The sequence below is a fragment of the Colletotrichum jinshuiense genome, chromosome 8, assembly GCF_051148585.1.
Source record: "Colletotrichum jinshuiense chromosome 8, complete sequence".
NCBI lineage: Eukaryota > Fungi > Ascomycota > Sordariomycetes > Glomerellales > Glomerellaceae > Colletotrichum > Colletotrichum jinshuiense.
Window position 1 is genome coordinate 2866954 of NC_139315.1, and position 13885 is coordinate 2880838.

Sequence of the window (13885 nt, forward strand, 5' to 3'; positions counted from 1 at the left end):
ATCTACTTCCTCCCTCTCTGCAATCATTCATTTTTACTTTGTCCGCTACGCACCTTCTAACCTTGACTCCGTCTTTTCCCACTCTTCATGTTGTATGCTATTGGCTTTGTCGGCAGAACTATGAAAACTGCTCCCCCGATAGTGCACTGAGCCAAACGATATCCCCCATTCGCCGCAGTCCCCCAGATTGTTTGCCGCCGTCGCTCCCGGTTATCGCCGTTGCCGGTGCCGACAATTCTCCCCGCTTCCGAGAATTGAAGAAGCATGATATCTGGATAGGACATACATCAATCCGAGTTTACAGAGAACATGGCGAACTCACGAGAAAACGAGCTGCACCGCGCGCGCCTTGTCGCCAGCGTCGCGGCTACCATCATCTCTCTTGCCTGTGGCACCAACGTGAGTTGGCGCGACCAGATCGTTCCCTTGCCAGATAAACATTATTTCCCGAGTTCACCATCACTGACAAATCCTCTCTACGCAGTACGTTTACTCAGCATGGGCACCTCAATTCGCTGAGCGATTGAAGCTCTCCTCGACCGAGACGAACATTATTGGTCTTTCCGCCAATTTGGGCATGTACTCGCTGGGCGTTCCCGTCGGTATGCTCGTCGATCGGAAAGGGCCTCGCTCAGCAGTCATTGGCGGTTCTATTCTGCTTGCCATCGGATACTTCCCTTTCCACATTGCCTACGATCGCGCGGCTGGCCCCGTGCCACTTCTCTGCTTCTTTTCATATCTGACTGGTCTGGGCGGGTGTTTGGCTTTTGCCGCGGCCGTGAAAACGTCTGCTCTCAATTGGCCGCATCATCGGGGTACGGCGACTGCTTTCCCCCTTGCAGCTTTTGGCCTGAGCGCGTTCTTCTTCTCAACCTTTGGGAGCATATTTTTCCCTGGGAACACCAGCGCTTTTCTGGCCTTGCTCTCTTTTGGAACATGCGGATTGACGTTTCTGGGCTTCTTTTTTCTGCGCGTCTGGCCCCATACCAACTACCACAGTGTGCCGGCCGGTGACACTCTGTCTGGCTCACAGCAACTTCACCGTACGTCCTCGGAAGAGGCTAAACCGAACCGCTCCAGTCATGGACACCGCGCTCTTCTGGTAGAACCTGGTACGTCGCCCAAAGTCAACAGCACTACCACCGTCAACTCCAATACCAGCCACGAGCCGGTTCATCCAGAATACGAACCGTCTGCGCCGTCTCGCGAGGCTGATGAGGCGCAAATCGAAACAGTCGATGCCGATGATTATGAGCCCGACGAGACGTCCTCGCTAGTGTCGAGCTCCTCTTCTATGCCTGGTGATGTCTTTGTCCAGAGTAGTGTTGATATAGATCGTTCTCATCGAGTAGATATACGTGGCTGGGCCTTGCTCCGAGAGATCGATTTTTGGCAGTTGTTTACTATCATGGGGATCCTCACCGGCATTGGTTTGATGACCATCAAGTAAGTATATTGGTCTACCCCTCTTGCTGCCTTGGTTTTTATTCGTATTTTGATGCTGAACAACGTTTAGCAACATTGGAAACAACGTAAAGGCTCTCTGGCGCCATTGGGACGAGTCTGTAGACGAGGCATACCTCATCACTAAGCAGCAGATGCATGTGTCCATCTTGTCCATTTGCAGTTTTGCGGGCAGACTCCTCAGCGGTATGTCTGGTCAATTCGTCAGTCGCACCGAATTGAACTAACTTGAGGCAAACAGGTGTCGGTTCCGACTTCATCGTCAAGGTATTGCATGGCAGTCGTGTATGGTGCCTCGTCGCATCCAGCATTGTCTTTTTCATAGCACAAATACTGGCACTCCACGTCACGAACCCTCACCTTCTGGGTCTGGTTTCAGGTCTATCCGGAATCGGATATGGTTTTCTTTTCGGGGTATTTCCCTCCATTGTTGCTGAGACGTTTGGAATCCACGGTCTAAGTCAGAACTGGGGTCTGATGACCCTTTCGCCGGTCGTCTCTGGTAACGTGTTTAACATTTTCTACGGAAGGATCTACGACCAGCATAGTATTCTAGGCCCTGACGGCGAGCGTGTCTGTCATGATGGACTGAACTGCTACCGCGCTGCCTACCTCATGACCCTCGCGTCATGTTCTGTTGGTCTGGTTCTCACCCTGTGGGTAATCCATCATCAGCGCGCAAAATGGGCCAAGGAAGAAAAGGACAAGGCTGAACAGGATGATTGAGGGCTTGCATATAGAGACGCTTGAACGTGGTTATAGAAGACAGGAAAGGGCTTGATAGGCCCCTGGCCTTTTCCCACCCTGACAAAAGAAAAGGGTTTGTCGTGTCAACAACAAGAACAGCCTGTTGGGTTTACCCCTCCGGCAGATGTACTGCGACGGTCGTATATGCAAATAGTAGAACACTGGCGTTTGGGCTGCTTCGTTGGAAGCATTGGCACACGATTGGACAATGTTACAATATAAGTCTTTTTTGGTTGGCAAGCCCCCTCCCAAATTCGCATTCCATAGACAATCCTTAGACCTAGCGTTGTAAATGAGTACGGCATCATATTTGGTCGTCGTGCACCCAAGTAGCTGCCCCAGCGAGAGACAGGTATCACGCCGCGATCCCATGTAGCATATGAAACCCACACGTTTTTCGCTTATGCCAAATCACCAAAATTGTACAGGCTGAATGAGACAAGTAGCAGAACCGATCTGATATTACAAATCGAGTATCTTACGAGAGAAGTCGCCGCCATCGGCGTCGCTGCGCGCCCGTATGCACGCAAATCGCACCTTCCCTGCTCTCTTCCTGCGCCCTTAGCCAGTGCAAACTCCTGGGTGTAGAGAACAAAACGATTACTCCGCGTCGCTGAAACATTAAAAAAGACGGGATGGAACAAGAAGAAGGAACCCTCTCCGTCATCGCATTATACAAATATCGTCCGAATCGAATGACTCCTTTGTAGCCTGTTCTCCGCCTCATAATAATAAAACCCTGGAGTGGACGCCTTGTTGCGACATAGCATTCCCTTGGCCAAGGACAAAGGAGACGGCCAGGTATACTTACGAAGCTATGTAGCCCAGTCTGTAGGAAAACATGTTCGTTTCGACGCCTCTAGCCAAGACGCATGAACCATACAAACTCCCAGCCGATGCAAGATGCAGATGAATAAAAATGTGAAATACGCAACATTGTGCCAACGCCAATGTCATGATGATGGGTCTGCGATTCTGGTCTCCAGCCGAGACAAGGCATGTCTAGCATAAGACACAGATCACCGAGACTGTCTATATCGAAGAAATCAAGGCTCCCCCGCGAGAGTCGACCGTCGTCCACCTATATCAAGGTCGAATTTGACGAGCTGACTTAATTGGTTGTCGAGCCCTAGTATGTACAGCGTAGAACGGTTGCGGGATAAGCGGCACCAGACGCAGTTGTTGACGATCGCCGGCTGGGTCGGCAGTGTAGGCCGCATGCTCATTTTGACATAAAGTGAGAGCAAACTCATCTTATGGAGTCTTGCCACGCTTGCGACCTTCGTTTAGGCCATTTTCGAAGAGCGAACTGAAGCCGGCAAGGGGCCAGTTGTCAGTGGTTGAATGAATCACAACCAACCATGTGGCTATCAGATTGACAAGATAGTGTAGCATATATGCATACGAAACGCCGTATATGGCAGCGTATATGGCTGTGCCAAAGAGGAGCACACTCGTAAGATGTCTCAATTTGCCAGTAACTCTGGGTACCATCTTGCCGGTCGTTAAGTTCTCCACAAGGAGTATGAACGGCATAATCGACAAGACATTATGGTGTGACGAAAATGGCGTAAGCCAGTGAACTGCGAGGTTACGGATCCACACTGCCAGGATGGGCAAGTTGATGGGAAGGACCCAGAGCATGAGGAGCAAGATGGAGTGGGCGTAATGATAGAAGTCGTAATTCGGTCCTGATTTGAGCTCCGAGGCAATCCGAAGGGCACGAACCACCGTGAAAAGTTGGACAAGGCAGGCCACCAGGTACGCAAACTGGTAAGGGATGAAGGTAGACACCAGAAATAGAAGAAGTGCCGTCGTGACCATGCGACGACGAGGAGAAGAAGGGACGAAAGTCGGGAACTGTAACCTTCGCCGCTCATCTCTGGGTAGACCGAAGGATCGAAGAGCAAACCAGGAGTAGATGATTCCAAGAAGCTGGGTCATGCCCAGAGTGACGAAGTGGAGAACCGCACATACCCCGATACAGACAACGCCAATGAGAGGAACCAAGAACCAGAAAAAGGGGTCCTGTGTACCTGTGAGGAGGTCGTTGCTGTGAAAATCGGCCGCCGCTGATGTCGTGTTGCGCCAGTGCCAGAACACACCTGGCCCCGATGGCCATGATCCAGTCATCGACAGGGAGAGAAATGTCAACGATAGTAGCATTAGAGGCAGCGATTGTCGCAAGCAGAGATCAAGGCTCTCAGAAAAAGAGATAAACGTGCCAGTGGTATCGTAGACCCGGAATTGCTTGCGAAGCACAAGCGCCACCACAAGCAGCGGGAAAGCCGCAAAAACAGTTCGGTAGCGCATGTACAGTTTACCCAGGCTTCCCAGCGCGTCCATTGTGAGTCTGACTTGGATGGTAGATTCACAAGTCGGGTCGGTCCAGAACTGAAGGCTAAGCCCTTGCTCATTATGTCCTTTGTGCCTAAGTGGCGGCGGAACAAAAGGGGCAACGCCGTGCATGCTAATGCTGGCATGCCTTGCATTGACGAAGAACTTGGACTCGTATGGCTGCGCTAGATGCTGTCGAATCAGAGGGGAAAACAGCTCCGAGGCACTGCCGCAAGCTTGCGTGCCAATTTCCAAATTGTAAGCAAGCAGACTGGATTGGAGCGATGGAATGTTGATTTCAGCAACCATGGGCCGATTCGACGGAAGTCGCAACGTCATCCCAAACGCGAGAAGTCGCCGCAGACTGATGTTGCGCCTTCTGTGGGACTGCGAGTGATCGCTGAATTCGGCCATAACAAAATGGTGTGTTGGTTTAACTGCCTTGTCTATGACAGCCACGAACTGGTGATCCGCGATGTCTTCGATATCGAACTGTAGATATGAAAAGGGCTTCGTCGGTGGCTCGTTATCCAGAGAAAAGGGCTGGTGGAGCGATCTTGTCGAAGGAGGAAGCAAAATAGCGTCAGATGCAGCGTTCTTACATGCGAGCCTAGTTGATCCTGTGCTATCTCCCGAGAGGTCCATGTTCATGGAAAACAACGTCGTCGCTTGGCCAGGCTGCAAAGGGAAAACGCTGCAGAATAGAACCTCCAACTTCCCGTGTTCTCCTGATCTGTCCAGTGTGGCATCAGACAGGAGGGTAAAACGCTTGCCTTCAGGAGATCCTTGAGGGGGCACTGGGAGCAAATGAGCCCTTGGCTTCGGCTCACGTCCAAGCTGCCGCAAGACTAGGCGTTCGCCTTGCACCATAATGGCATCCGAATTGTCTTCGAGCGTCAGGAGTGTGGTTGGCCCTTCGGATGGCAGGTTTTTTTCGGCGATGGATTCCATGCCGGTGAGAAACCATTTTTTAAACACTCTCATCCTCTCGGCCCTCGGCTTCGTTTGTGACGACCTGTGAACATCAACCACGTCGTACATGGCCCTAGCCACAACCTTCCGGAACTGGTCGCACCATAGAATGGCCTGGTGATCCATGCTGGTCCAGACTCTGGGGATGCCAGTAGTAAAGACAGTGAAGCCGTGTGTCTCGGGGATTATCGACTCAACACTCGCATAGTCAGATGGAACAACCGTGTCTAAACCGCCACCCGCAATCGATACAAGAGTAACGTGCCACAGTGGATTGTTATTTGCCCACTTTTGCGAGTAGGCACGGCGCCAATAGTCATTAATGTCTTCGTATATCTTGACAATCTGCCCGTCAAAGGTCACAGGAGGGCGCGAGTGTGGAGCGGACATGGTGATGATGGTGTTGATCGAATTGGACTGATAATTCGGCATGATGAGCATGGTGCGCGCGACGATGCCGCCCATTGAATGGCCAAGAACGAGAACAGACGTTGGATCTGGCAAGTCCGAGTCACGCGCAGACATGCGCGGGTCCATATAGAGTGATAAGATGTACCTGATAGCCTCGTTCAAGTACTCTGCCTGGTCTAGCATGGTCTGTCCGTGAAAAGCCGTGATGTCCTCGTTGAAGTCGACGGTGAAGAAATCGAGATTTCGAGCACCAGCGGCTGCAGCAGCTTCGTCGTGCTGAAGAGACTCATGATAGTAATTAGCAGCTTCGGCGGCTATCGGTCGAACCTGCTTGTAGCTTCCGGCATTACCTGGGATGAAGAGGATAGGGACACCTCTAAGCTGCGATTGGTCAGTCTGTTGTTTTGTCTTTGCCATGGATATTGCAAGGGGAGAAAAAAAACCTTTCTTTCGTCGTCTACGCCCTGCTCACGGTACAGATATAATGAGTATTTAGTCGCAAAGCGGGTGTGTTCGGTGTCGAAGTCACGCAGGCGAATGTAAGAGGGTCGCATGTACGACATACGGCAACCCTTTGCATCAAGCTGGCGAGTCCAAGACGAGTTCAAGATGGCGCAGAGCAATGTAATGCCAAAGACAGTGACAGCCAGAGCAAATATGGTGATGGACCACGGGCCGCGAAATCGGGAGCGGCGAGCTGTTGAGCGCACTTCGGGCATCTTTTCGGCAGCCATGATGGGTTGGTGAACTCGATGATTGTCGTCGTCGTCAATTTCGTTCACGTCGTTCCGATCGACGTGGTGATCAGTACCAAGTCCTTGGTGGTGGTGGTTAGGCGGGAATTGGTGGTTATTTTGGTAGGCTGGCGATGGCGCGGCCAGGGATGGCGTTGGGAGGGGCGGCGACGACGCAGTTATGGAATGATTCTCGAGCGATCCATTCGGGCCATGTTCGAATTTCCAATTGCTATTGTTTGACCGTCTACTCCTTGCGGACGACGGTCTAGAGGCGATAGCTGGTTGCTTGGTGGGTGCAACAGAATTGCGAGTTCGAGCGGGCTGTTGAATAGCATGAGGTTCGGCGGGAGGTTCGTCGCTATCGTCGGTCGAACCCGACGAGCGCCTCTTCATGGACGGAGAGGGCTCGTTCGAGTCTTCCAAGGATTGGAAGCGGTCGATCGATTAAAGCCTTGGAAGTATTGGCGACAAGGCAGGGGACGGGAAGGAGGCGGACGACGACGACGACGACAACGACGACAACGACGGCGAGTAGGAACAGCAGTAACAGGAGTGAGGGACGAAAGAAAGAGAGAGCGCCCGTCCTTGAGCAAGCGCTGCTACTGCTACAGCCACCCGACTGCGGCAGTACCAGGCTAGATGGGTACGGATAGATAGGGTAGGATAGTGTGGAGTGTGCTGTGTCAAAAGCGAAAGAAGTTCATTCAATTCAGGTAGCTCAAGGTACCTCAAGGAGAAAACTGCTAGCGGTGCCCGTGCATGCTTTACATGGCTGAACTCGACGGTACTGTCGGTATTAATTGATACCATGGGCGAGGTACCTACAGAGCATATCTACGTACTTTAGCTGTACTACTACCTTAGTCTACGCCGCATGTTTGCCAGGAAGGCTTGTACTGTCCTTGTACCCTTCGGGGCCTTCTTATCGATGTCGAATCCCTTGTACAGCACTAAAGTGCTTGGATGAGGCACCTTCGCTCGGCGCGACTCGGAGCACGTGTAGGTACCTTAATCTGGTGCAACGTGGAAGTCGACCATCCACTTCAATTGGGGTTTCCTGTCTCGGCCCCTTTCTCATTGTGCCCCCCGTTGTACCTTTTTGCCAAACATAGGCAGAAAATCTGTAGAGAACGAGAATGAATGCCTGGGCTTAAAAGAGATGAAGAAGAAACCTCCTCAGCATATGATGAGGATCCGAGGAACCCGGTGCATGCACTACTTAGGACAGACCAGAGAGATCTTTTATCCGTACTGGGTACCTGATGTGATTAGTGTGCTGTGTTGTAAACTTGCAAAGGTGAGGTGGAACAAGTGGTCACCTTACCCTGCCTTTCTTTGGCTTCCCATGTCCTTGTCTGCCTTTGATTACCTTGCATTGCACTGCTCACTGTCCACGGTACCCCCCCCCCCTTTTCTAATTGAGGTTTCTTTTTCTTTTTCTTTTCTTCCCTCAGTCCTCATATGCCGAACCTTGCATCCCTGGCCCCTGGCCCTCCGAGCTGCCCTCGTTCCCTCTTCAATGTGACGTGAAACGTTTTCCTCAAGCAAATGATGTGTCGGTCGGTTCCGTTCACCTTCCTGGCACTTTGTTTTGTTTCTCATCTCACACCATTGGGTTCTTTACTGGGCTCTTGGTTGTTGCATCTAACATGCTCATTCCTGCATGCTCAACCCAAAGGTTATCCATAACAACTCCCATGGACTACATGCCAAGCAATGTCACAGTACCCTACTTGGAGGTTCCAGCTAGCCGTCATATATTATCTATGCTGTCTCTCCTAAAGGTGACAGGATTCGTCTTCGACCTCTCCAACGGCACCCGTCCCATCCCAGCAATCTGATTCCAGTAAGTAGCTCGTGCTCTTTGCCGCTTATGTACCACACTGAACCACCCCCAACACTTGCCTCTCTGCCTTGAGTGCTCGGGCGGCCGTCGTCTGAGGCATTCGTTAGACATTGTCCTAGCTACTACTGATACCGCATTGCCAAAGATAGCTACCGCCTCTTCTTTGCCAATTTTGCCTCAAAGCCAAGTCATGTCGCGCGCGCGCGGATGGATGATGGAGAGCCAAGAGGAGGGAGGCAAGGCCTTACCAGGATACGCAGTACAGGCCACAGACTACTCGCAGTAGTCTCTCGATGTCGGATGTTCAACGCCGGACCACGGGGGTTTCGGACTTCTTCATCTTCACGACACTGCAAGATGTGGACAAGACAACGGCCCGACCAACCACGAGGCCCACCGCCTCCATCCGGCAGCCATGGAATTCTTGCATAGTGGATCGGTGCCAAAGACCCTGCCCATTTCCATACCCTTGCCCACAGTACGCAATATGGATACCAATATTCCACGCCTAGGACGCCACGATGCAACCACGAGGGACGGCAAAATGGTGTTCAGCCATGGATTGATGACGAGCTTCTGTTTCGCTGACCGTGCCATGGCGCTGCTATGTTCCTTGGTCGCCGTCGCTGGCGCCAGAACTGACTAACAACCAAAGCACTCAAGAGCATCAAGGCCTCGGTCTAGCGAGAGGGGTGAGGCATGCTTCCCCAAGCACAAGCCAAGGTGAGGGATCAAGGACGCAAATGTGGCTATTAGTTTCAGCTCAGTACGCGAAACATTACAATATCAGCCAGCAGTGCCGGTGGTTTCTTGACTCTTGCAGCTTTTAGTGTGGCTGTGAGGTTATTAACTCTTGGCTCAGAGGAGCACATCCGGCACTAGACACAAAACTTCCATGCCCACGAATGCTACATCTTTCTCATCTGGGATCTGTATCTACACTAACTCAGTGCCCGTTGCGTGTATGCTTTAACACATATGATTTGGTTATGGATGCGGATATTGACCGATGCACCCGTAACCCACGTCTTTCCCCACACCTTAGAAGTCAACTTTTGGTACCCGCTCGACAGTGGAATGATTGAGGTAGGTCGTCTCATGTAAAAACAAAGCAGTTCGTTGAGCTGAACATCATGCTGCAAGATGAGAGGATGGGAAAGCAACACGACATTAACGGGCAATAAGAATAAGCGGGAGGCTTGGCACTCTGTACCTAGACTGCTGACAGACAGAACTGAACTGCTGGAGATGGCCAGATTGACTACCTACCCTCCACCCCGCCCCACCGTCCCACGTACCTCGGTGTACGCTGTAGCGGAGAAACGGTCCAATTGGTTCGTCTCCACCCTTCAGCAAGTCCCGAAGGACAAGCATTTTTATTATGATCATTATTATTATTATTATTATCTAGCTACACGAACTTGGAGACACTCAACCAAGTCCTCGCTTGGCTGTGCCGTAATTACGGCAGACATTACCAATGGAGTAGGTGCCTTAGGCTCCTAGCTGCCTGACCTTATCTGCCTGCCTTATCTGTGGCGCCTGCGGAGTAATCATGGCTTAGAAATACTCAGACTCCCATGCAACAACTCTGCGTATGACTTAAAGGCGCGGTTAATCATCGGCTGGGAGACATTTCCACCCTCCATATCCGTCCTGTTTGTACTGTATTTGTGGACTCTACGACTATACGCGTTAAGAGCACGTCACGCCGACGCGTCTTGGCCAAGCTTTCTTTGACGTAAGGTATTCGAGGTATTCCTATCCACGACACTTAGATAAGAGAGATATGCCTGTCCTTGGGCCAGCCAATGCACCTGGTCAATAATGATGACGACGACGATGATGCGAGGGTATTGAAATGATGCATTGACCATCAACTCATCGTGGAAATGGCTACAATCAAGCCCATAGAGGACCGCACAGTAAGCATCCTACACAACATCTCACAACCTGCAACATCTCCTGTCTTTGCTAACACGCTCTTTTCCAAGGTCCATCAAATACAGTCGGGTCAAGTCATTGTCGACCTTTGTTCTGTTGTCAAGGAGCTGGTAGAGAACAGCATCGATGCCGGTGCAACCAGCGTAGGTACGCATAATGTTCCATTCCTTTGCTCACAACCTCCGGCATAGCCTCTTTAACTGATGGTCCCTTCTCTTCCACAGATGTGCGCTTCAAGAATCAGGGTTTGGACTCAATCGAGGTCCAGGACAATGGCCTGGGCATATCTCCCGACAACTATGAAACTATTGCTTTGAAGCATTACACCTCGAAGCTCTCAACATACTCCGACCTCGCTACTCTTCAGACCTTTGGTTTCCGTGGCGAAGCTCTGTCGTCATTATGCGCCCTGTCTAAGTTCAGCATTGTTACTTGCCTGGCCAAGGATGTTCCCAAGGGTACCAGGCTCGACTTCGAGTCTTCAGGGAAACTAAAAGAGACGCACGTAGTTGCCGCTCAAGGAGGCACCAACGTAATCATTGAAAACCTTTTTCACAACCTCCCGGTGCGCCGCCGCGAGCTTCAACGCAACATCAAGAGGGAGTGGAACAAGGTCATTGCACTCCTGAACCAGTATGCCTGCATCCAGACAGGCGTCAAATTCTCTGTATCGCAGCAGCCCACCAAGGGCAGGCGCATTGTTCTTTTCTCCACCAAGGGCAACATCACCACGCGCGAGAATCTCGTTAACATCTTCGGCGCCAAGACGATGACAGTTTTGGTCAAGCTTGATATGACCCTCGAGTTCGAGCCTACTACTGGGCCGGGGTTAAAGTCTGCTGTCAATGACAAGCAGGCTTCAACCGAGGTCCGGGTCCAGGGCTACGTCAGTCGGCCGGCCCACGGGGAAGGTCGCCAGACTCCTGATCGGCAAATGTTCTTCGTCAACGGTAGGCCATGCGGGCTGCCTCAATTCGCTAAGGTTTTCAACGAAGTTTACAGAGCATATAATGCCTCGCAGTCTCCTTTCATACTTGCAGACATTCAGCTCGATACCCATCTATACGATGTTAACGTTAGCCCAGACAAGCGCACCATTCTCTTACATGACCAAACACGCATGCTAGAGAACTTGAGAGAGGCCTTAGTCTCCCTCTTCCAGTCACAAGACTATTCTATCCCGGCCGCCCAAGTGCCTATGCAAAAGGCACAGCTTGTAATGGAGGCACGTGTTGCTGAGAGCGACAACTCCGTTAGCGCGAACGAACACTCAAGGGAGATGACGTCCGTTGTGAGGAGAGTCAATAACCCAATCCATGACAATGGGGCCAGCTCCGATGATGACAATGACTGCCCTCATTCGCGCGATAAGCCAATACCAAGTACTCGCGCTGCAAAGCTTAGGAAGCTCACTTCTGCAGAACTGCAGTCACAGAGCTTGATCAGCCGGTGGGTTGGGCGAAGAGCAGATGTTTCCAATGTCCAACACGAGGAGCAAGACGGGAGTCTCGGACAAGCTCAGCCAACTGAAATTATGTCGGGGGACCCAGCAGTCCACCTTACGTCCGTTACGTCTACATCTGAGGACGAGATCAGTGACAACGCCTCGAACTGTCCGGCAGAAGAACCAGACACGCATTCTGAGGTTGCCCCGGAGACACCTCGGAAAGTTGCTGACTTCAACGCTCGACTCGCCGAAGCAGACGGCGAAAAAAGCTTTAATTCTTCCACCAAGAACAGCCCGCGGGCTCTCCGTAACGATAAATGTAATGAACAGGCCCCAATTCCGGTCATAACGCCGATTAGAACCCCACGGTATGGAAACCACACGCCTACGACGACTACGCGTCTGCACCAACGCTCAGCTCTGGAGGTTGCCACTATTACCATTGGAACCAATACTACCCCAAATTCGTTCGAAACACCCCCTCAGAGAGCAGAGGTTGGGTCGGATTCAGCGCTGATGACAACAGCTGCCAAACCATTGTTGAGCTCGCCATCAGTGAATACATCTTTTGGCTCGCGATTAACCGAGATGTTTTCGGCGACCCAGTCCAGCGAGCAGAAAAGGGGGCCACGGGCGGGCGCCGAAGTACTAAGCCGGGCCAGTCTTCCTGCAGATATGGATTCAGATGGCAGTGAGTCCAATGAGAGGTGCCTGGCAAAGAATGCGCCATCAGATGCATCAGTGGAAGACGCCGGCAACGAAAAAGAGTTCGCAGCTTCTTCTGACAGAGTCAATGAACCTTCGAGTTCATCTACTGCAATCAATATTGAATTGCCCGGCACCAACGAAAACGCAACACAGACTGGGACGAACGGTGATGGTGTCAATGGAGATCCGTTAGGGCAGGCCAGCGTTACTGACAATAGATCACATGTCCTCAAAGGGGGGATGAAGCGCAAGGATGCCACTCTGCAGCACAGACACAACGTAAAGCTCGACGAGATGGATCTGCAGCCTAGCATCAAATCGTGGGTGGAAGAACTAGAGCGCGTCACTCCGCAGCGCAATCAACCAACTAGGACCCCTTGCATTGAGTCAGAAGATGCCGAGGATGTTCTGTCCTTGATCATCTCCAAATCGGATTTTGCGAAGATGACTATCGTTGGTCAGTTCAACTTGGGCTTTATTATTGCTGTCCGTCACGCACCAAAAGACCAACATGGAGAGGCGACGGGAGATGATGAATTGTTTATCATTGACCAACATGCGTCGGACGAAAAGTACAACTTTGAAAGACTGCAGTCAACCACCGTCGTCCAGTCTCAACGGCTCGTTCACCCCAAACAACTGGAACTGACAGCTCTGGAGGAGGAGATTGTCATGGAGAACATTGCCGCTTTGGATGTCAACGGCTTCAAGGTCCATGTAGATGGCTCGGGCGTTCAGCCAGTGGGATCAAGATGCAAAATCCTTGCCTTACCTCTGAGCCGTGAGACGACGTTCACGCTGTCCGACCTCGAAGAGCTTATTGCTCTGCTAGGTGATCACCACCTGACAGAAACCAGCTCAGCCCCTCGGCCATCCAAGGTCCGCGCTATGTTCGCCATGAGAGCGTGCCGTAGCAGCGTCATGATCGGCAAGGCCCTGGCTCAACGCCAGATGGAGAAGTTGGTCCGCCACATGGGTGAGCTGGACAAGCCTTGGAACTGTCCTCATGGGCGGCCGACGATGAGGCATCTAAGCGGACTTGGTCCCTGGGACGCCATCGGGTGGAAAGAGTCTGAGCCTCGGGTAGACTGGGCTAAGTATGCTCAAAATTAACATTGACAGCTGCGATGTAAAGAATGCTGTTGGCGCTGTTGGTCATATATTGACCGGGTTCTCACGGGTTATCATTTTACGATGGTCAGCATCGAGAGGCTAGGCTTGCACGTATATTGGCAATGAAAGGCTACTTGATGTATGTACGCGAACTGCATG

The 13885-nt window shown here is 51.7% G+C and overlaps 3 protein-coding genes across 3 annotated transcripts; 2 read left to right on the plus strand and 1 right to left on the minus strand.

Annotated features, from left to right (window-relative positions):
• Positions 1-309: 309 nt before the first annotated feature.
• On the plus strand, positions 310-2190 carry EsH8_VIII_000780 (major facilitator superfamily domain-containing protein; the record flags this gene model as incomplete). Its single annotated transcript, XM_083269822.1, has 4 exons — positions 310-399; positions 485-1446; positions 1517-1650; positions 1706-2190. 4 exons carry the CDS (start codon positions 310-312, stop codon positions 2188-2190), a joined length of 1671 nt encoding a protein of 556 aa, XP_083129590.1.
• Positions 2191-3465: 1275 nt separating this feature from the next.
• EsH8_VIII_000781 (PGAP1-like protein-domain-containing protein) lies at positions 3466-7061 on the minus strand (the record flags this gene model as incomplete). The annotated part of the gene is made up of 2 exons (XM_083269823.1): positions 3466-6312; positions 6375-7061. 2 exons carry the CDS (start codon positions 7059-7061, stop codon positions 3466-3468), a joined length of 3534 nt encoding a protein of 1177 aa, XP_083129591.1.
• Positions 7062-10406: 3345 nt separating this feature from the next.
• Positions 10407-13726, plus strand: EsH8_VIII_000782 (ATP-binding mismatch repair protein; the record flags this gene model as incomplete). Its single annotated transcript, XM_083269824.1, has 3 exons — positions 10407-10439; positions 10509-10605; positions 10683-13726. 3 exons carry the CDS (start codon positions 10407-10409, stop codon positions 13724-13726), a joined length of 3174 nt encoding a protein of 1057 aa, XP_083129592.1.
• Between the last annotated feature and the right edge of the window lie 159 nt (positions 13727-13885).